Raw genomic sequence first — 24,615 nt, 5'->3', positions numbered from 1 at the left:
CGATCAAAATGAAGAATGAATGATTTTGGTTGAACATCACACTGGCGGTATTTCAGTCATATTGCTGCTTGGGATGAAAAGAACTCCAAATGACATGCAGCATTTCGCGTGACTTTATTTTTCACGTACTTATGCAACACCGACGAACACTTTTCACTTTAAAATTGTCATAATGATCGATGAAAGACCTACATGGGATATACAAACAAGTGAAGAATAAATACGCATATGAATAGGTTATCTAAAAGTTGTGAACGTTCACCCACTGGGTTGTTTTTCTTGGAAATCAGTCTAGGCTGGAAGGAGAAAGAAACAAAAAATATATTCGTTATAAAAAGGTTATTTAAAATAAAATATATCATTCTGTGGACAATTAGTCTTCAAGAATGACTGAATGCATACTTATCACAATTTACAGCGTGACCTTGAAGAAAGACATTGGCGATATCTTATGTCTCAAGGAGCCAATGTCCTTTAGTCTTAATCACAAAAGACTGACAAGATCAGTTTAACATAAATAAGCCCTATTAGAGCTCAACAGAAATCTCACGAGAACCACGGCACGGGACTTTGCGAGATGAGGTAACAGGTAAGACTAGTGAGAAAACTTGTCACTTTACGCTGGATTTGAATGGAAAACAGTTGTACCTATTAATTCTTAAGCTATTTATTTTGATTTTTATATTCCAATTTATTTTCCGATATCACTTAATAAGTTCTAAATTAGAATTGCAATTGCGATCTGTCCCGTTCTTAATACGTGAGATCTTCCAGCAAACGACGGGTGGTCGTGGATTTCGCCCGAGCCCTGCTCGGTTTCCTCCTACCATAATGCCGCCGTCGTATGAGTGAAATATTCTTGATTGCGGCGTAAAACACCAATTAAATAAGTAAATAAATACATCAGTTGCCCGACTGCTCTTGCGATATTTCCAAGGGACTAGAATAGGGCTTATGCTTGGGTGGGCTTGGCAGGTTAAGCGTGAACAAGGGGGAGATAAATACCAAGGCTGACACTAATAAATTGCATGGAGAGTTATGTGCTCCTTTAATAATAGTGTCACTGTTAATCATTGCTTAATATAATACGTGGCCAATGCGGCCAGCATTGTGGGTGGAAGTAAATCGGGCATACCATAAAAAGGTTGCTGGCCATGTACGCCCGGAGAGGAAACTAGAATGAGCTGGACTTGAACTCACAAGTCTCATTAGTGAAAGACTACTGGGTCATTACGCCATGCTGACACGCTTACCACCTCGATTATGGAGGCCACAAATAAACGATAAATAAATGAAATATTAACACGCACTTTAACGTCGCACTCTCGCCTAAAGTATGCATGTGTGCTTGGAGTTTAATGTTGTACTCTCGCCTAAAGTATGTATGTGTGCTTAGGGTTTAACGTCGTGCTGTATGTATGTATGTATGCATGCATGCCTGCAGGCATGCATGCATGTATGTATGTATGTATGTATGCATGTATGTATGTATGTATGTATGTATGTATGTATGTATGTATGTATGTATGTATGTATGTACGTATGTACGTACGTACGTACGTACGTACGTACGTACGCACGCACGCACGCACGGATGTATGTATGTATGTACGTACGTACGTATGCATGCATGCATGCGTGCGTGCGTGCGTGCGTGCGTGCGTGCGTGCGTGCGTGTTTGTGTATGTATGTATGTATGTATGTATGTATGTATGTATGTATGTATGGATGGATGGATGGATGGATGAATGTATGTATGTATGTATGTATGTATGTATGTATGTATGGATGGATGGATGGATGGATGGATGGATGGATGGATGCTTGAGGTTTAACGTCGTACTCTCGAATGAAGTAACGTCGCGGTGTATGTATGTATGTATGCATGCATGTATGCATGTATGCATGGATGGATGGATGGATGGATGGATGGAGGGAGGGAGGGAGGGAGGGAGGTAGGGATGGATGGATGGATGGATGCTTGAGGTTTAACGTCGTACTCTCACATGAAGTATGTATGTACGTATGTATGCCTGTGTTTTAGCGTCGCACCCCGCCTAGAGTAAACTTGGACCTATGCTGTACAATCTATTGTTCGGTACTTATGTATTTCTAAAGGACAATGGTCAGTATGGTTTGGCCCCGAGTTCCTCTGTAAAGGGTACCTTATACATGTACCATACTTACGGTCGCATAGTCCACACATGGCAGGGCAATAATCGGTTCCCATTTCGGAGTACTTCTCACATGCGTCACACCCAGCGTTGGAACAGAATGACTTGTCCTTACCACCCTCTCCATAACTGGCGCACTCATCTAACGGACAGAAACATACGCAAACCATAAATATTTCCTGAAATATGCCCCTCTTCAAATAGATTTCAGAGAAATGCCACGATAATTATCACACTGATTGACTGGTGTTCAGCGTCTTGCTCAAGACGTTTTCCATTATAGGACCGCCATCACATTTATGAGTGGAGGACCCTACCGACATTCGCCCAGGTACCTGACAATCGTTTTCACATCAGCCGAAGAGCTATATTCGAACACGTGACATCATTAGTGAAGGGCCCGATGGTCGCAATGAGCCAGCACTTTAAACACCTGAGCAAGAGCTTTAAACACCTGAGCCAGAGATTTAACCACCTGAACCAGGGCTTTAAACACTTGAGCCAGAGCTTTAAAGTCCTCAGCCAGCGCTTTAAACACCTGAGGCAGAGCTTTACCCCCTGACAGCTCTTGAACCACCTAAACCAGGGCTTTAAACACCTAAGCCTGCGCTTTAAACACCTGAGCCAGCGTTAAACACCTGAGTTAGCGTTTTATCCACCTTAGCCAGCGCTCTAACCACCTGGGTCCGGTTGTTCAAAACTGGTTGAAAATGTAATACCAGCTTAAACTTTAAGCCAAGTCTTCGATTTTGTACTTAGCCTATAACCAATTGTGTCCAAGTATATGAAATATGAACTAAACCTGCTGCTCTGGTACTTTGACTTTGGAGAATTGCATTGTCTCCTGACTTGGGCTAAAATTTTAAATATAAAATATGACTTAATACCAGTATCAGATAATGCACTTTCGAACCACAGGGCACTGGAGGCTGTTCTACGAAACAGTTGCAAACTGCGTCTGGCGCAATTTCCAAGAAAACATTCAGCGTAAAGAGATAGGTCACCATGGTAAATGTGTTTGACTTATTGCGACAGCTTTGTAGAAGGGCGCCCCAGAGCCAGCGTGGGATCCGTACGTGTAAAGGTTTATGTATCGATGCTGATGCAACTTACAGCACAATCTGGCAGGCTTACAGCTCACCTACACCTGCGCGAGGTCCCATAAGAAAGCTACGTCGAGGATGACACAGTCTATGACACAAGTTTACATCCTACCTGCACCTGGGCGAGGTCCCATAAGAAAGCTACGTCGATGGTGACACAATCTGTGACACAGCCTACCTACGCCAGGGCGAGGTCCCATAAGAAAGTTACGTCGATGGTGACACAATCTATGACACAAGCTTACAGCCTACCTAAACCTTGGCGAGTTTCCATAAGAAAGCTTCGCCGATGTTAACACAATCTATGACACAAGCTTACAGCTCACATACACCAGGGCGAGGTCCCATAAGAAAGCTACGTCGATGGTGACACAATCTATGACACAGTCTATGACACAAGCTTACCGCCTATCTACACCAGGGTGAGTTTCCATAAGAAAGCTTCGCCGATGTTGACACAATCTATGACACAAGCTTACAGCTCACCTACACCAGGGCGAGGTCCCATAAGAAAGTTACGTCGATGGTGACACAATCTATGACACAGTCCATGACACGAGCTTACAGCCTACCTACACCAGGGTGAGTTTCCATAAGAAAGCTTCGCCGATGGTGACACAATCTATGACACAAGCTTACAGCTCACATACACCAGGGCGAGGTCCCATAAGAAAGCTACGTCGATGGTGACACAATCTATGACACAGTCTATGACACAGGCTTACAGTCTACCTACACCTCGGTGAGGTCCCATAAGAAAGCTACGTCGATGGTGACAATCTATGACACAAGCTTACAGCCTACCTACACCAGGGCGAGGTCCCATAAAAAAGCTACGTCAATGGTGACAGTATATGACACAAGCTTACAGCCTACCTACACCAGGGGGAAGTCCCATAAGAAAGCTACGTCGATGGTGACACAGTCTATGACACAAGCTTACAGCTCACCTGCACCAGGGCGAGGTCCATAAGAAAGCTACGTCGATGGCGACACAGTCTATGTCACAAGCTTATAGCCTACCTACACCTCGGCGAGGTCCCACAAGAAGGCTACGTCGATGATGACACAGTCTATGACACAAGCTTACAGCCTACCTACACCAGGGCGAGGTCCCATAAGAAAGCTACGCCGGGGGTGACACAGTCTATGACACAAGCTTACACCCTACCTACACCAGGGCGAGGTCCCCTAAGGAAGCTACGTCGATGGTGACACAGTCTATGTCACAAGCTTATAGCCTACCTACACCAGGGTGAGGTGCCATAAGAAAGCTTCTTCGATGGTGACACAGTCTATGACACAAGCTTACAGCCTACCTACACCAGGGCAAGGTTTCTATGACACAAGGTTTCTTGCAGATGGATGACATCCCTAATGAACAATTATCGTTGCTGGTATACTAACTACACACGTTTACATTCAGGAAGACGTAGGCCGACGGTGTATGACACAAGCTTGGCTACATCAGATAGGCGAGGTCCCCAACTGACGCTGTATGAATGCTGATACAGAGGCTTAGCTACAAATGGCTGAGGTTCCCAGCTGACGCAGTATGGATGCTGATACAGCCTTTGACACAAGCTTAGCTACAGATGGGTGAGGTCCCCAAAAGACGCTGTATGGGTGCTGATAAAGCCTTTGACACAAGCTTACCTACAGATGAGTGAGGTCCCCCAACTGACGCAGTATGGGTGCTGATACAGCCTTTGGCAAAAGCTTACCTACAGATGGGTGAGGTCCCCAACTGACGCTGTATGAATGCTGATACAGAGGCTTAGCTACAAATGGCTGAGGTTCCCAGCTGACGCAGTATGGGTGCTGATACAGCCTTTGGCAAAAGCTTACCTACAGATGGGTGAGGTCCCCAACTGACGCTGTATGGATACTTATACAGCCTTTGACACAAGCTTACCTACAGATGGACGAGGTCCCCAACTGACGCTGTATAGGTGCTGATACAGCCTTTCACACAAGCTTACCTACAGATAGGTGAGGTTCCCAACTGACGCTGTATGGGTGCTGAAACAGCCTTTGACACATACTTACCTGCAGATGGGTGAGGTCCCCAACTGACGCTGTGTGGGTGCTGATACAGCCTTTGACACAAGCTTACCTACAAATGGGTCAGGTCCCCAACTGATGCTGTATGGGTGCTGATGCAGCCTTTGACACAAGCTTAGGCACATCAGATGGATCAGATCAATCCACGTTGTATCGATTCTGATACATTTATTGAACTTACCTGTAGAAGGGCAAAGTCTCCTGAGGATGCTGTAGTGGTGCTGTTACAGTGTTGAACACAAACTTACCTGCGGATGGACGAGGTACCCAACTGACGCTGTATGGGTGCTGATACAGCCTTTGACACAAACTTACCTGCGGATGGACGAGGTCCCCAACTGACACTGTATGATTGCTGATACAGCCTTTGACACAAACTTACCTGCGGATGGACGAGGTCCCCAACTGACGCAGTATGGGTGCTGTTACAGTGTTGGCCACAAACTTACCTGCGGATGGACGAGTTCCCCAACTGACGCTGTATGGGTGCTGATACAGCCTTTGACAGAAACTGACCTGCGGATAGACGAGGTTCCCAACTTACGCAGTTGGACACAAACTTACCTGCGGATGGACGAGGTCCCCAACTGACGCAGTATGGGTGCTGTTACAGTGTTGGACACAAACTTACCTGCGGATGGACGAGGTCCCCAACTGACGCTGTATGGGGGCTCATACAGCCTTAGACACAAACTTACCTGCGGATGGACGAGGTCCCCAACTGACGCTGTATGGATGGTGATACAGCCTTAGACACAAACTTACCTGCGGATGGACGAGGTCCCCAACTGACGCTGTATGGATGGTGATACAGCCTTAGACACAAACTTACCTGCGGATGGACGAGGTCCCCAAAATGGACAGCCTTGGAGAGACTTGAAAAATGGTTCACCATCAATGGTGGTTCCAGTACCAGGCTTTACATCATTCACCGCCGACAAATCCCTTTCTACAAAACACATATCAGTAATGGTCAAAGTTGTACGTGTGTTACTATTATTAGCTTCAACTAAGATATTACATGAAGTGTTTCATGTATTATAACCAATATAACAGCGTGTTAGGCAAAATTAACATTTGATCATGTGGTGATCAAACTCCAGAAGTCATGAGAAGTGGAGAGCTTCAAAGGCAAATGCTAGCCGAGAAACAGAGGAACTTAGTGAAACACCCTAAAGCTTTACGGCTTCTTAAGGTGTATGGAATTACACTACAACATGGTGGTTGATATGTTCTGCAGTTACACCATTACCCCTAATTGTTGCTACAGTATGGATTATTACCGCTATGCGGATTGTTGTCACTATTTTGAATGATGAACCACTCACCGTCGCAATATCCACACATAACCGGGCAATAGTCTGTAGCTACGTTGGAGAACTTAACACAGGCGTCACAGCCATAGGACCCGGAGCCCGTTGCGCAGGCGTATGCTTGGTCTGCTCCCTTATTTCCGTACGTCTTACATTCCTCTGTACACAAAAATTAAAAACAGCCAATAATCGGAATGCATGACCTCAAGAGACCTGTTAATCTTCTGTTTATAAAACAACACTGAGAATGAAATACAGAATAACGGCCGTCCGATACAACCACCTAGCTAACCTCTTGGAAATCAACATTATTACATCGCTTACGTAACATTGTACCCGTTTTCATTTATTTCTTCTTGTCTAGCATGTGGAGTTCTTATCATAAGCTTTATTACTGAATTTGATTTAAATCTGTCAATACAGAAGATCGCAGCACACAGGACAACGAAGATAGTGCGACAGTCGCCAAATCCGTCTTATGGCACAGGATCTAGGGATAGGGAATGTTTTTTAGTGTAGTGCTCACGTAAATATGTAAATCGTATCGATTTACACGTCCCCTCGAATAACGGCTAAGTCAGAATTAGGCAAGAGAAGTAGTCATTTAGCCATTTCTTAGAAACTCACATTTAAATCAAGGGTCAACAATTACTGAAAATGCTGTGTTGTGGTCACATTTAAGTCACGGATCAATAGTTACTCAAAATGTTGTATTGTGGTCACACTTAAATCACGGGTGAACAATTTCTCAAAATGCTGTGCTGTGGACACATTTAAATCACGCGTCAACAATTTCTCAAAATGCTGTGCTGTGGTCACATTTAAATCACGTGTCAACAATTGCTCAAAAGGCTGTGCTGTGGTCACATTTAAACCACGCGTCAACAATTACTCAAAATGTTCTGTTGTGGTGACATTTAAATAACGTGTCAACAGTTACTCAAAATGCTGTGTTCTGGTGACATTTAAGTCACAGGTCAGCAATTACTGAAAATGTTGTGTTGTGGTCTCAATTAGTAATGGATCAACAATAACTCAACATGCTTTGCTGTTTTCTCATTTAAGTCACGGGTCAACAATTTCTCAAAATGCTACGTTGAGATCTCATTTAGTCATGGGTCAACAATTACTCGAAATGCTGTGTTGTGGTCACATTTAAGTGAACAATAACATAAAAACAAAGCCCGTTGTTCTTACCTTTGGATGGTCTGGTGCCGTAAAAAGGGCAACCATGTTTAGACTTGAAGTAGTCGAAGCCGTTAACTTTGATTCCAGTTCCTAGTTCAACGTCCTCAAATATTTTCTTGTTCTCCTCTGAGTATAGATTCAAAGAAACAAGAAAATAGACAGGCTGTCACCAAGCGCCATGACGGCATGGCGGCATGAACTCGTCCTGCCACAAAAAGGCACAGTATATTTATTTATTTATTTATTTTATTGGTCTTTTACGCCGTACTCAAGAATATTCCACTTATACGACAGCGGCCAGCATTGTGGTGGGAGAAAACCGGCAGAGCCCGGGGGAAACCCACGACCATCCGCAGGTAGCTGGAAGACCTTAAGACACAGTAAATGTACACACACCTAATGACTCCTCGTTGTTATATGACTGAAAAATTGTTAAAACCTCAAGCATACATACCAAACAGCATGATTTGTGTAAAAAACATTCCTAGAATAGAAAGACGTCTGACTTTTGTCCAAATTGGTGAAAACTTAAAAACAGCAACAAAGAGAGTCATTATTTTATCAGAAAACCTGGCTGATGTTCATAGCTTCACCGAGCATATTGATAATTTTGAAAAGGACCTCCTGCAACTATATGGGAAATAGTCACCTTGCGGCTCAGGCCTATTACCAACCTCCTCACCGTTAAAGATCCTCAATGGAAAGACGCGAGGGCCTCTTCGAGATACGGTTGAAGTTGTTGTATAACATGTTTCCCAAATGGAATCAGCCTACTACTATTGTGCCTACCGTGTCTTTTTTTTTTTTTAACCATGGGCTAACATATTTTCCTGGCATATCTAAAAAAAGATTATGTGCAAATTTTATACCTTAATACTAGTAATCATGTTTTTTTCATAAAGGGACTTTCATCAGTAAAATACATTAAACTGGCAAAATCTACTTTTGACTTTACCTTTGTCTTCCGACAAAGCCAAAAGTATGAACCACAACGCTCCATTTTGTCAAGTGCACCTTTTACAGTGATTGTACTTTAGATTCAGATAACCTTTTCCTTTTTTTCATTCATTCAAAAATTATGCTTGTCTATTGCAACACCAGCGCACGATTTACATTTTACTAGTTGCAAGGAATCATTAGATACCAACTTAGACATAGTCGAGAATTTCCACTCATTCACTAAATACAGCTTCTTAGAGAAACTTGATAACGAAAGTTTAGCAGGGAACAAAACGAGAAACTCTCAGGACTAAGGACAGCTATCAGTAGCAAAAGATTCCCCAAGATCTGTTCTACGCTTATATGTCGATTTTGTAATTCCAAAACAGGTAAAAAAAAAAAAGATGACGGCTTACCTGTGCAGAGATCGCACATGTATGGGCACTGTTTACGGACATAACTGTACTTGCACTGGGCTTGTAAGAATGTCGTCCCACATGCTGGTGGGTCACTAGGGGGACAGGCGACTAAAAAACAGATACAGTCACAAAATCAGTTATCTCATGGTGTTCCCAGCAGCAAAAAAAAAAAAAAAGATACACGTAAACATGAAAGGCTGATTTGTCTATGTTTAATAGGGCCCTGTAGTGTTCTGGTGACGGTTTTGCGAAACAATTGCAATTGGCGCCTGGAGTAACCTCTGGTGACAACACGTATAGGAAAGATACGTCACCATTGTAAGTGCACTGGCATGGCGTAGAATTGTAACAGTTTGCAAAACGCACACTGAAGTTATTAGTGTTATTCGAATAACTAATAACTAACTCAGCAGCGGGTTAGTTATTCGAATAACTAAAAACTAGCCAGCAGCGGGTTATTTGAATAACTAATAACTAACCAGCAGCGGGTTAGTTATTTGAATATTTAATAACTAACCAGCAACGGGTTAGTTATTCGAAATCAGTTATTTAATCCAATAACCAATAACTAACTAGCAGCGGGTTAGTTATTCGAATTACCAATATCTAACCCAGCGACCAGTTTGTTATTCAAAATCAATTTTTTAAATAACTAATAACAAACACAGCAGCGGGTTAATTATTCCACTAACTGATAAGAAACCAGCAGCGGCGCTGACTTCATTCTCCTCAGCTCAGGTGGATTTAGATACTAGTCACACATAGTGGATGTAGTACTAAGTTTATACGATACTCCTGCTCCAAAGTTCTGCCAATGAAATATTTGGCTCAATATTTGTGCTATTATCTTAGCATTGATTTTACCGCCGTACCAGTTATTTACCTGGGAATAAGACCATGACTTACCCTCCGAGTGCAGACATCTCCTACCAGTAAATGTATAACTTACCCTTCGTTTATAAATATCTCCTACGTGTAAAACCATGAGCCAACCTACGCTTGTATAAATATTGCCCACGAGTAAAACCATGACTCACCCTGTGCGTGTATAGATATCTTCTACCCATGAAATCATGACTTACCCTACGCGTGTTTAAATATCCCCCACCAGTAAAACCTTGGCTCGCCCAACGCACGTAAAGATATCTCCTACTGGTAAAACGACGACTCCCCCTACGCGTGTATAGGTATCTCCTGCTGGTAAAAACCATGACTCAACCTACACGTGTATAGACATCTCCTACCGGTGAAACCATGACTCACCTTACGCGTGTATAGATACCTCCTACAGGTAAAACCTTGACTCAACTTACGCGAGTATAAATATAGCACGCCACTTGGCGTGTATAGATATCTCCAACCGGTGAAACCATGACTTACCCTACGCGTGTATATATATCTCCTATCGGTAAAACGATTACTCACCCTACGTATGTATAGATATCTCCAACCGGTAAAACCATGACTCACTTTACGCGTGTATAGATATCTCCTACCGATAAAATCATGACTTACTCACCACGTGTATAAATATCTTCCATCGGTGAAGCCATCCCATACCATTAACAGAACAAGTAACCTTTGCGACAAGGAAATCATGACTTACCATCTGTGCAGACGTCTCCCTTGAACGGTACCGGACATGAACATTCGCAAGTGCCGGGATCTATTTTGCCTTGGTTTTTACAAAATTTTCCTCCACAATCTGTCCGAATGAGATGTAGAAGATAATTGTCATTTGACGTCACTTTTAATGTGATTTCAGCGGTCATCTACACTTTACATGTCACTGCGTCATCACGCTGATAGTGCTGCCGAACCCTGACGTCATGTCGCAGACACCAGTCATGATACCACAACAAACATAACATACTGGCACTCTAGTACGGTGCATTCTATAGAGATACGCCTCTTCCATTTTGTATTTTAGCATAAACTTATTTTATTGACAGTTGATCAAAAGGATTGGGTGACAAGTTCTACAACTTAAATAAATCTCTCCTTGTACAATTTTATACAAAGGTTCACACATTTGTACTATAATACTATTGCAGAAATAAATGAGGCGTGAAGAGGTTACCAGGAAAGTATTCACGGGTGGGAAAAGTAAGGGTGGGAAAAGTGTAGGCACGGGATAAGTAGGGCTGGGAAAAGTAGAGGTGGGAAAAGTGTAGGCATGGGATAAGTAGGGCTGGAAAAAGTAGAGGTGGGAAAAGTGTAGAGGGAATGGGGGGGGGGGGGTATGTGTGCGTAAAATGTAGGGATGGAAAAATTAGTGGTGAGAAAGGTAGGGTTAGGAAAAGCGTAGAGATGAAAAAGTGTAGGGGTGGGAAAAGTAAGGAATAGAAAAAATCGATGGTGTAAAGTAATTTTGGAGCGGAATGGAAATAAATTGAGTAAAAGGTCATACATGTTATTGAGTCGGTTGCTATATGCAATAAATTTACACACAACACTGAATATCTGTACACTATTTTCGGAGGGTTTGTTTTCATAAAGAAGTTCTGCAATAGTGCACACAAAAAAACACTTGTGTTGTCTGAACACAAATTTGTGTTTTTTCCAACAAATGTCTTGAGTCATAATTGAACAGTTCTATCTTGTGTTGAATTAATACAAGGCCTTGTGTTGAATTATTTGTTTATTTATTTAATTATTTGATTGGTTTTTTATGTCATACTCAAGAATATTTCACTTATACGACGGAGTTCAGCATTATGGTGGGAGGACACCTGGCAGATCCCGGGGAAAACTCACGGCCATCCGCAGGTTACTGACAGAACTTCTCACGTACGGCCGGAGAGGAAGCCATTATGAGCTGGACATGAACTCACAGTGACCGCATTGGTGAGAGGCTTCTGGGTTATTACGCTGTGCTAGCGCGCTAACCAACTGAGCCACGGAGGCCCCCTTTGCTGAATTAACACAAGGCATTGTGTTGGATGTTATACACAATACTTGTTGCAAAATACACAAGTTTTTGTTTAATTATTTTGTAGGACAAACATAGGTACTTCACATTTACTTAGCACATGGTTGTGTTGGGGTAAGACGTTTGTGTATTGAACGAAAAGAACCCTGTGTTAGATTTCAACACAAGTGTTTTTTTTTGTGTGTGTGTGTGTGCGTTTGAATTTCTCCTACCATGATAGTTCGTTAATGTGTGTATAGGGGGCAATAAAGTAAATAATGAGCGGTTGATTATCCTCAGGACAATCAAAAAGAACTTGGGTGGTTTAGTAATGGCAATAGATCGTAATTTCATTAATGCAGTGCTAGTTCATGTTATGCAAGTTTGCTACGTTTAAAATCTCAGGCCTTCCTCGCCTCTGGATTGAAATCCTCTTTTACTGACTGTTTGGTTGTCTTGTGTGGTTTATGAAAGCTCAGTAACAGCTAAGGTGTTTAGTGGAAGAACGCGTAAAAACATTAAACATATTTATGTATAACATAGTTATCTCCATAGATATAGCACAATGAGCTATTACAAACAAGCAAACGCATCACCACAACACAATACACTTTGGCTAAAGCGTCATCGCTCTAACTTCAAGGGAGATAACTATGTGCTTTACATGAGGAAATAATTGCAGTGTCAGCGCACTAATTTTACAGCGTCATGGCACTGAACAGCCTGTTGTAAGATAGTGCACTACTTTTACAAGCACTGAACTGGCTGTCCGAACCCTAGCGTTCTACTTTTACTGAACAAGCTTTTCTGTCAGTGCACCATTCTTACAGTGTCAGGGCACAGAACAAACTGTTCTAAGATAGCGCAGAACATTTACAGCGTCAAGGCACTGAATAAGCTTTTCTAAAGCAGCGCGCTACATTTACGGCATCATGGTCCAGAAATGTTGTAAACCAGCGCATTACTTTTACAGTGTCAGGGCACTGAACAATCTGTCCTAGGCCAGCGCATTACTTTTACAGCGTCAGGCCAGAGAACAATCTGTTCTAAGCTAACTTTTACAGGCTCTTCTAGGCTAGCGCACTACTTGTGTCAGGGCACTGAACAATGTGTACTAAGCCAGCGCGATACTTTTACAAGGCCAGAAAACCAACTGTTCTAAGCTAGCGCTGAATTTTTGCAACGTCAAAACACTGAATATGCTTTTCTAAACCAGCTCAATACTGTTATCGTGTCAGTGTACAGAACAATCTGTCCTAAACCAGCGCAATAGTTTTACACTGTCAGTGCACTGCACAATCTGTCCTAAACCAGCGCAATGCTTTTACAGTGTCAGTGCACTGATCAATCTTTCCGAAATCAGCGCAATAGTTTTACAGTGTCAGTGCACTGAACAATCTGTCCTAAGTCAGCGCATTACTTTTACAGTGTTAGTGCATTGAACACGCTGTTCGAAGACAACGCATTAGTTTAACAGCGTCATGGCACTAACATGGCTGTTCTAAGCTAGTGCACGTACTACTTTCATCAGGCTGTTGTAAATTAGTAGTCCACGGTGCCACCATTTCATCGTCAAAGCATAGATAATTTGTTGTTTTGTGTTTCTTGCATACAACTTAGACACATATTTCTCGACTGTTTAAGGAGGGAAAGTTTCTTGCATAAGCCGTTACACTCTCACCACAAACTCCTTCCTTGCAGTTTTGGGGACATGCTGCACATCGCTCTCCTTTTGTGTAGGGGTACATTTTTGTAGTTGTACTTTGACTGGAAAAAACAAATGTTATACCGAAATGAGCTTAAAACTGATTGTAAATTACGATACAAATCTAATTTTAATCTTAAAGATCTTCCAAAGACGCATAACAAACAGGTTTTACGCATTGCAAGATATATAATGATTTAGGGCTATTAACTCTGCAGGATATATTCAGTCACACCTTTCACAGTAAGTGAATGAGTGTGGTTGTCACGTGTTGCCAGGAAACGACATAAAACTTAAGACAAAAAAAGACAGGAATGCTTTTTTACGAAATATCAGTTTAATAAATAAAGAGAGCGACTTACCCGATTAAGTAATTACAAACGTAGTACCTCGTGTAATAGGTCTCTGAGCATGACGCATATCCACAGCCAATCAACGTTGTTGCGTTGGAAACCATCTACAACATAAGAAACAAATCTTTTTGTACGAATCTCGCATTTTTGTGCTATGTCACAACTCACTTGATATAGCACAACGTGTGTGAGCCCATTGACTCACTTGATAAAGCACACCGTGTAAGAATCAAATGACTCACTTGACATAGCACAACGTGTGTGAGCCCATTGACTCACTTGACATAGCACACCGTGTGTGAGCCCATTGACTCACTTGATAAAGCACACCGTGTAAGAATCAAATGACTCACTTGATATAGTACACCGTGTGTGAGCCCATTGACTCACTTGATAAAGCAAACCGTGTAAGAATCAAATGACTCACTTGATATAGTACACCGTGTGTGAGCCCATTGACTCACTTGATAAAGCACACCGTGTGTGAACCCATTGACTCACTTGTCATAGCACACCGTGTGTGAGCCCATTGACTCACTTGATAAAGCGCACCGTGTGTGAGCCCATTGACTCACTTGATAAAGCACACCGTATGTGAGCCCATTGACTCACTTGATAAAGCACACCGTGTAAGAATCAAATGACTCACTTGATATAGTACACCCTGTGTGAGCCCATTGACTCACTTGATAAAGCACACCGTGTGTGAGCCCATTGACTCACTTGACATAGCACACCGTGTGTGAGCCCATTGACTCACTTGTCATAGCACACCGTGTGTGAGCCCATTGACTCACTTGATAAAGCGCACCGTGTGTGAGCCCATTGACTCACTTGACATAGCACACCGTGTGTGAACCTAATGACTCACTTGATAAAGCACACCGTGTGTGAGCCCATTGACTCACTTGATAAAGCACACCGTGTGTGAGCCCACTGACTCACTTGATAAAGCACACCGTGTAAGAATCAAATGACTCACTTGATATAGCACAACTTTTGTGACTCGAATTGGCTGCTTCGATATAGCAATACGTACATACGTAAGCCGAGTGATTGGCTTGACTGTAATTATTTTTTATTCAGTTAATTTTTTTACGCAAGGCGATAAATGATTCATTTAATGAAACCATTTTCAATAAATATTTCTTGAAAACGACTGAAATGAAACCGAAATGCTGAAGTCTTTACGATACCTACGTTGAGAAGCTTATCAGCAAAGGTGGAAATATGTCGTTGCGTACACGAGCTTAGCTGACACCGCCTGGTTGCCTGTTCAGCCTCAAGGCTTTCAGTCCATAATTTTCATAGATGATGTCATAAACCTCTTTTTCTGTCTTTTCGGTTAAAATGGCTCTTCACCTAGGCCTACCTGGGTGAAGTGACCGATCATAACTCCATCCGGCAAGTAGGTTTCTGGATCCACGCCGTATTTCCAGTCCGAAATCTCGTCATACCAGGCCTTGATAGCTTCTGACCAGCTAAGGTGTCCCGCAGCCACATTCTGACCCACGGGCTCGGTAAAGCCTATACATTACCAACAAGAATACAGCAGATATTTACACTGTATATATGGTACAGCAAGAAGGGACCTAACCAGCCAACAAAACTTTGAAACCATATATGAACATGGTCTATTTATTTATTTATTTATTTATTTTTTTATAATGATTCTTGTTAAACGTCGTAAAGAACTTTTCACTTCTAGCACGGTGATCCTCATTATGGGTGAAACAAACAATCGAAAAAAATCTAATGCCATTCGAAATTTAAAACATATTCTACCGATTTACAATAATTCAGACAACTTTGTAATTAAACCTATCATTATGAACATCAGAATTTGAAGTATATGTGCATAGGGAAATTAGTGCAGAAACAAAACATTTTACACAAAATTGATAAATTCTACTATAAACTTCGAAAAGCAACGGTAAACGTTTGCCCCGCCATGTAAGCCTTTTCTCTGCAGAGGGAGGGTCTTCTCTGCAGTGTAAACTTTTTACCCGCGTTGGAAAAGTATTCTCGCGGTTGAAAGGTTTTCAACGCGGAGAAAACATTTACATCGCGGAGAAAACGTTTTGCAACAACAAACCACCGTAATAGTTTCATTCGATATAAAATGATACACTCATAATATTCCATTATGAACAGCATCGTACCCTAATTCTTCTAATTTTGGGGACAATTGCTCTGTTTTTTCCATCTCATGTACATGTAATTATAATAGGAATACACAGCTTCTCTTTTCTCACATGATTAGAGCATCTAATGAGCGGCATATCTTTACTTTTCCAAAACAAAAAGAAAAGTCAGTGAGAAATGTAATTTTTGCTGTCATCACTGCTAATATCTGTCCTAAAAACTAGAAGAATTATGGTATACTGCTTGCACTTGAATGGCTTCAGACGGCTATGATATTAAAACCACTGGATTCTGTTAACAAGTAGATCTCATGTCTTGGTATATGTAGAATGAGTATGTGGATGAACATTCAATCAGACCGCCGTATGTACTCCTCAGCGGTATGAAAGTTTTACTTTTTAAGACAGTCCGTACGTGGATAGGCTGGATCTGTCAGCAAGCTGCGGATGGTCGTGCGTTTTCCGATGGCTCTGCCCAGTTTCCTTCCACCATAATACCGTCCGCCGCCGTATAAGTGAAAAATTCCTAAGTACGGCGTAAAACATCAATAAAATAAATAACAAATAATTTTAAGATGGATTCATGAGATGATATAGAAATGTTGGCCGGTAACGATCAATCTGGGGCCACTTGCACAAGGGGATTATAGGCCGAAGTTTATTGTAAATCACTACGATCACGATCGTGGCCTTAACTTACAAATGGCACTCTTTTGCAAGAAGAGATTCTAAGCTAAAATAGGCAGAAATTACAATAGGCTTCACCCTGTTGTAAATATGTACAATCACCCCAAAATTAACATCAAGTACAGAGTCTTAGATAAACTGGGAGTTAGTAACTTTCTACCCAACTTGTAGATGTGCAGTTTAACGATCTCAAAAACAAGCTACGAGAGTTTTTCCACATGTTGTTGTTGTTACCTACTGAATCATTATGAAGTAGTGCTCTTTTGAAAATGAAGACAAGAAAACATTGTCCATTTATTACTTTGAGGGCGATTGTAAACACTTACAACTGGATCAACAAGATTGTAATTTCTGATTTGAAGCTAAACTGTCTTAGCTTACAATCCCTTCGTGCAATAGGGTGTAGACTGTAAGTTAAGGCTATACAGTCATGATCCTCGTGATTAATAATCGACTTAAGCTTAGGATCTCTTTGTGCACGCGGATCCAAACTCATTCTGACGGGTATACGAATGGAAAACAGCCTAACAGAATGTATATGGATAACGAATTTAAAACAGACCTACTAAACTACGGTCATCGTCGTGCTCAAGTTGACACTGATTTGCCCATTTCTGTGCCACGGCCGCCAGTTGTTCGTTCCATATCTATGCATCATCAGAATAATGAGAAACAAGTGTTAAGCATTTAGTCTTACAATCTTCGAGTCTTTCTGTATCACATTGAAAAAAATTATTTAGTTCGCAGGTTTGCTATATATATATATATATATATATATATATATATATATATATATATATATATATATATATATATATATATATATATATATATATATATATATATATATATATACATTTTGTGAAATTTTGTAACGAAAACAGCGTTAAAGAAACAACACCTTTCCTAGTACGCCACCTTGCTGTATGTATTTATGACCGCTTGGACAAACAACCCCTTTCCCAGTGCGCTGCCTTGCAATATGTATTTATGACCGCTTGGACAAACAACCCCTTTCCCAGTGCGCTGCCTTGCAATATGTATTTATGACCGCTTGGACAAACAACCCCTTTCTTAGTGCGCTGTCTTGCTGTATGTATTTATGACCGCTTGGACAAACAACCCCTTTCTTAGTGCGCTGTCTTGCTGAATGTATTTATGACCACTTGGACAAACAACCCCTTTCCCAGTGCGCTGTCTTGCTGTATGTATTTATGACCGCTTGGACAAACAACCCCTTTCCCAGTGCGCTGTCTTGCTGTATGTATTTATGACCGCTTGGACAAACAACCCCTTTCTTAGTGCGCTGCCTTACCGTATGTATTTATGACCGCTTGGACAAACAACCCCTTTCCCAGTGCGCTGTCTTACTGTATGTATTTATGACCGCTTGGACAAACAACCCCTTTCCCAGTGCGCTGCCTTGCTGTATGTATTTATGAACACTTGGACAAACAACCCCTTTCTTAGTGCGCTGCCTTGCTGTATGTATTTATGGCCACTTGGACAAACAACCCCTTTCCCAGTGCGCTGTCTTGCTGTATGTATTTTTGACCGCTTAGACAAACGACCCCTTTCTTAGTGCGCGGCCTTGCCATATGTATTTATGACCGCTTGGACAAACAACCCCTTTCCCAGTGCGCTGTCTTGCTGTATGTATTTATGACCGCTTGGACAAACAACCCCTTTCCCAGTGCGCCGTCTTGCTGTATGTATTTATGACCGCTTGGACAAACAACCCCTTTCCCAGTGCGCTGTCTTGCTGTATGTATTTTTGACCGCTTAGACAAACAGCCAGGAGTGTAAGTGGTCAAATCCCACGTTTGCTTTCCGAAAACAAGAGTTTGCTTACATAGGTTTTTTCCCTGAATATAATTGAATACTCTCTACACTGGGTTTAAATGACCTTCATGTGTTAAATATTTTCTCTCTTTTGAGAAAAAGAATTCTTCATTCTGTTGCATTTAGATTTTAGAAGTTTACCACTCAAGTACCCTTGTCCTTCAAGTGACCCTAATGAATTCATCCCAGCCATTTGATTTATTTATTTATTTATTTGATTGGTTTTTTATGCCATACTTTAGAATGTTTCACTTGTACGACGGAGGCCACCATTATGGTGGGAGGAAACCGGGCAGAGCCCCGGTGGAAACCCAGGACCCTCCGCAGGTTGCTGAAAAACCGCCCTACGTACGGTCAGAGAGAAGCCAGCATGAGCTAGACTTGAACTCACAGCGACCGCATGGGTGAGAGGCTGCTGGGTCATTACGCTGCGCCAGCTCGCTAACCAAATGAGGCACGGAGCACCTAGCCATTTGAGACTATAGTTGAAGACTTCAGTCAAATATTCGAACTCAGCAACAAATAAAATGTTTTGCTCTGAAAAGCTTAAAATGTATACAATGATTCTTTACTGCAAAGCAATGTACTAACCACAATTTAAGCTCTTTCCTGTTCGGAGTTTTTAAGAACTTGCAATTAAATTATGGTTTAAGTCAATAAGTTGCTTGATAAGTACGGGCCCTTCCTTATTCGCCTTGGAGAATATCAGCAGAGAATCGATGTCAATACTGACCATTTTGGGCATATCTGTGGCGGGCGGCTCCACTATTCCGCGGAACTTGTTGTGATCGTTGACGACGGTGGTGGAATCTCCGTCCTTCAGCCCGGACTCCTCGATGTTTGGCAGGTCAGTCATGCACATTGTGTGACCGGGGCGCTTCTTATACTCCTCAGTGCACGTCTGTGGAGGGCAACATGTGGTAAATGTGGAGCTGTGACTGGTATATTTCTTCTATATATGGCTAAACGGTCGATCATTATACAGTAAATAAATTATTAGAACGGTAATGGAGTGGACGTAAAATTAAACAATGAACATTATGGCATTTTCTGTAAATTTTACGTATTTTTAAATTAAATTTCCAATGGATTAGTTGTGTTTTTAATCGGACTTTACACCATACTTCAGAATGTTTCACTTTAACAACCTCAGTGAGGGTCAAGGGTGGAGAAAGCAAAGCAAGACATGAAAATTACCGCCCGACTATTAAGTGACGGAAAACTCTCCTGAGGTAAAGCCGCGGCCTAAACAAGGTCCATCATTAGCCAACGTTGTCACATGCCCAGTGGCGAAATACTAGTAATCAACACAGCTAATGGGATAAAACTTACTTCAGTTGATCTCTCAGACAGACGATGACTGTTATCTGAAAACAGAAACAAAAAACGAACAACTTACTCGATGCATCATTCTAGTCAACAGCATAGGCCCTATCTGAAGTTAGAAAGCAAATTTTAAATTGTATGAAATTTACTGAGTGATAGATGTCAACATTGACCCAGGTCATCTGTTTTAATTCGTATACGGTGATGAAAACTTGACAAATCTTAATATCCAGTCCAATCCACTGAATTTTACACCAAATTAAAAGACATCACGTGTACTAGTGGCTTCCTTTCTATCGTTAGGTAAAACATCGCATTTCTTGTGCTATAGTACGTACATCGAAACGTCGCTCATTAATAAATAAGTTATTATTAATGTTACCTCGTCATGTTACCTTCCGAGCTTCTAAATGCCACTAAAAGCGGTGATTTCAAAGAGTGCTATCTTCCCGATATCATTGAAAACTGACAGCAGCGTCTCAATTGCAACGTTTACGATCCTAACCCTAGTCTTGGTTGAGTGACAAGGTTTGTGCATGGCATGACGTCACTGTTAGGCAGGTTGAGGAGCAGGCTCCATGGCATAAATATAGACCACTCACCGCCAGACAGACTGAGGAGCAGGATCCATGACATACATACAGCTCACTCACCGCCAGACAGGCTGAGGAGCAGGCTCCATGACATACATATAGACCACTCACCGCCAGACAGGCTGAGGAGCAGGAACCATGACATACATACAGCTCATTCACCGCCAGACAGGTTAAGGAGCAGCCTCCATGACATACATATATACTACTCACCGCCAGACAGACTGAGGAGCAGGCTCCATGACAAACATACAGCTCACTCACCGCCAGACAGGCTGAGAAGCAGCCTCCATGACATACATATAAACCACTCATTTTGAACTTTAAAGTTTGTTGTTGCCTCGCTTGGGGCCCAGCACGGAGAGATTAGAGCAAGAAAACAGGCGTTAATATAACTTGGGACGACCTGAATCATGGAGATTGTTGTCGTCTGCTTCATCCAGTCAGTGTCGATGAAAATGTCAATTATGTGAGTATAGACTAAATGGCGCTACAGTTGAAACTAGTTTATCCATGGGGGAAAATGATGTTACCTGTGTGCGGACAACCCATATTGCTAATGATTAAGACTGATATCGTTTAATTCTACATTCTGCACAAAATTTTGGCCCGTGTGTCCTAGACAGAGACGTGTTGCGTAGGGTAAAAGAGTTAGCCAGATTTGCGAAGGACTCATTTTTTGCCTTTCATTATGATGGTAGATTTGGGCACTATATATGTGAGGCTTTGTCGTTGTATTGGCATGAATAGTTTTCATCAACTTGCCAGCAGTAACTCCACGTTCACCGTTATAAACAGATCTATGTGAAAGAAAACAAAAACATTGACTTCGTGGTGAGCATCACATGGTTTCATCGGCCACATTCCGCTGTAATTAGTGAAGTTAATTAATTGGCCAACAGATTAACCGTCTGACTAATGATGTGTAGTCGATGACATTTTCTAACAACCGCAAAGAACAGGAGCCTTCGAGGTAACGTCATGACATGAATGTAGTCAACCGCAAGACAACCGGGTCAAACAAACAACGTAAAAAATGGGAATCGAGACTGACATAATGACGTGTCTAGCAGCGCCTACATAACTGATAATGAGAAAACCTATGGTAAAACCTCCGACCGCAAATAATGCATGTCTGTATACTATATAACTACCCATATGTGTTAATGTAAGTCAGTCTCTCATACGGAAACGACGCTGGGTCAACAACGAGCAAGAGTTCAAACTTTATTGATGATTACTTTTGTCAGGAAGTGACAAAAGATCGGAATACGTTCATTACCGAGTTTGGCACTAGCGTCATGTATAAAGAGGGAAAACCTCGGGTTAAGCTTTTTCGATCAGTAATATATAAACGGGCGTGAAAGATATAGATTTTTCTTTAAAATGTTTCCCTAATTGGGATATACGATTTGCGATACTATAAATACGCTTCTCTTTTGGTATATGTTTCCCTTTGGGATATTATATAGACATGTTTTATTTTCCGATATACGCCTTTCTTGAGAATATAATTTCCCTTTAGAATATACAGTCTCCATTTTTATCTCACGCATTAATGAAACCTGTATTCGTTTCTCTTTTCCTTCTATGAATATATAATTTACACATGTGAAGTTGATTTTGAAACTTTTTCAAAGATGATGGTACATTACTATTTTTGATTCATTTAAATATTAGAGGCATAGGATTTTTAAAAAATGTGTCAAGCAATGAAAGAATGAAAACAAAAATTTTTCTCAGTATAGGTCACCGTCATAAAATTGAACCCTACTTCAAATTAAACTCCCATAGGTGTATTAACTTAATAGGTCTACCCCCTATATGCTTGTTGGCTAAATTTTTATCGGGTTTAGAGATACCGGGAATGAGTGAAAAATAAAATCCAGCATTACTTCAGTCATGGGGTTTAAATTAATATGAGGCATTCCAGTTGTATTTCATTGGCTATTAACAGTTTTTGAGAAGATTTTTCATCTTACTAAGACTAAACGCCTGGACTGACTTATTTGCTCTGAGGTACATTTGACAGACTATTGACAAGGTACACTTGGACTGAGACTTACTTGGTGAGGAACACCCTCAAGGTTTTGTCACATGCAGTATTTACTGGCTCCTGCCTAATCGCTGTACCATATACAGTCATTTTGTTAAATGAACTGATAATTAAACCCAATTTATAATTTGTGTCTGAGATACACACTGCGGTTAATTTAGTCCAGTCGGTCTAACGATAACGACATAATCACATAGATACGAAAAAAAAAGAATTCGATTTTGATTTATTAGATTTTGTCTAAAAACTTTCTCCTTCTGCTCCTTCTCTCTCTACTAAAAGTACTTACCTGAGTAGCGCTTTTCTCCTTCCACTGAAGGTTTAAACTTTTCTTGTTCGATTTTGATGGCTTTCGGTTTCCCTTTGACTTCCACTTCCTTAAAAACCTCTTCAGGAGCCAACCCTGTGGGTGCCTTGCCCGCTTTCGGTGCTGTCCGAACTGCCTGCGTGCCTAACAACACAACGACGACCGCGAGAGGCAATGCTTTCACAGCAAACATTTTCAGGCGTGCTTGTTTGTGCTTGTTTAACTTGAGTGAAAAAGAAAAAGGAAAAAAAAGGAGAACTAAATTCTCAAGGTGTTAAATGGAAAGAAAAATACAGACTCCGTGAGTTCTCTGCTGCCTATATAGCCATGCATGCTAAGCTCGCAGAAATTGCATTCCCTTATATATCAGCAATAAGGCGGATACGATTGTCGGTGTAGTGTAAACCCTGTCACATGTCATGGCCTATTTACTGACATAACGTGTGTCAATGCGATTGATGTGAAAGTAGTTCTCTCGCATTGACATTGGTGACAAGAAAGAAAGCCTTTATTTTTATGACCTATCTATTGCACGCGGTTGTATACGTGGGATGACAGTAAGAATAATTGTTCAGATTGATTTTTGCTGTTGTAAAGCGTTTCATCTGTAAAAACACCCCCTCTCCGTGATATCATGTAACGTAGACATTGCAGAGATCAATCTGTTATGCCTAGTTCAGGAGTTTGCCTACCTCTCAAGGATGAATCAGTATTCGTACGTCTGCAGCGAACTCCGTTGGGATCATGTCCGGGATTCAGGCAAGCGAGGTTTCAGGTCGGCCTGTCAAGACATCCGCGGTAGTCATTCATATATTAGTTTTTATTTTGTATGCATTCTTCAGGGATCAAAACAATCGACACATTCTAACCGATGATGTACCTCATCGGAAATGACTATGTATCTCTACACTACAACCCGCAAAGCCATCTGTCCCAGGTACGAATCATGTTAAAGTATGACTCGATCCCCAACGCTTCATTTTATCCCCCTCTCACCTACCCCGTTTCCTGGTGATCTACTTTGCCAAATTACTAGTGTTTGCTGACATAACCCGTGGATTTGATTTGATTTGATTTTATTCTTGTCACACCGCCACAACGTTTTTCATTTTAACGAAGGCGGCTAGTTTTATGTGCGGAGGAAACTTAGTTGTCCACGAAGTAAACTACCGACCTTTAGCACGTTAATGACGAACTTTCCCACGTGTATTGTAGTACACATTTATATTGGTCACTAGTATTGGTGACGGACCAGCCAGTATACGATCAACGACAGCGCAATGGGCCACATTAGCATTGTGGATAGCATATTACCATCAATATCAAGGCGCCACGGAGAGTGAGAGCGGCGCAGTTCACAATAACCCAAGGAATACTAGCATACTAACAACGTGCGACAGCTGCGGATGATTGCGCGAGGTCCTATAGGCCTACGTGTAACTTACATAATGGGCGTCACATGAACAGTCATATATGACTTGTTATATAATT

General features: G+C 41.5%; 1 protein-coding gene across 1 annotated transcript; it reads right to left on the bottom strand.

The window, feature by feature from the left end:
* Window positions 1-99: 99 nt before the first annotated feature.
* On the bottom strand, window positions 100-23,465 carry LOC135475319 (uncharacterized). Its single transcript, XM_064755168.1, has 14 exons — window positions 23,107-23,465; window positions 20,175-20,209; window positions 19,576-19,743; window positions 17,563-17,647; window positions 15,542-15,696; window positions 14,179-14,273; window positions 13,793-13,878; window positions 10,807-10,905; window positions 9,198-9,308; window positions 7,852-7,968; window positions 6,670-6,813; window positions 6,174-6,290; window positions 2,188-2,316; window positions 100-296 (listed from the first exon to the last, which is right to left on the bottom strand). The coding sequence occupies exons 1-14, from the start codon at window positions 23,315-23,317 to the stop codon at window positions 292-294; spliced, it is 1,557 nt and encodes a 518-aa protein (XP_064611238.1). The 5' UTR covers window positions 23,318-23,465; the 3' UTR covers window positions 100-291.
* Window positions 23,466-24,615: the final 1,150 nt, after the last annotated feature.

This window comes from Liolophura sinensis, chromosome 9, assembly GCF_032854445.1.
Source record: "Liolophura sinensis isolate JHLJ2023 chromosome 9, CUHK_Ljap_v2, whole genome shotgun sequence".
In the NCBI taxonomy this organism is placed as follows: domain Eukaryota; kingdom Metazoa; phylum Mollusca; class Polyplacophora; order Chitonida; family Chitonidae; genus Liolophura; species Liolophura sinensis.
The sequence above is the reverse complement of the archived record's forward strand: the minus strand, read 5'-3'. Positions and strand labels throughout refer to the sequence as shown.

Bases quoted from the DNA above. Each gene is read 5' to 3' on its own strand.
- LOC135475319 (XM_064755168.1), bottom strand. From the start codon at position 23,317: ATGTTTGCTGTGAAAGCATTGCCTCTCGCGGTCGTCGTTGTGTTGTTA. The intron at 15,697-17,562 runs GTCTGTTTTAAA...GGTAATGTATAG, and splicing joins CGATGACCGTAGTTTAGTAG to GCTTTACCGAGCCCGTGGGT. The intron at 6,814-7,851 runs GTAAGAACAACG...TTTTGTGTACAG, and splicing joins CGGCACCAGACCATCCAAAG to AGGAATGTAAGACGTACGGA.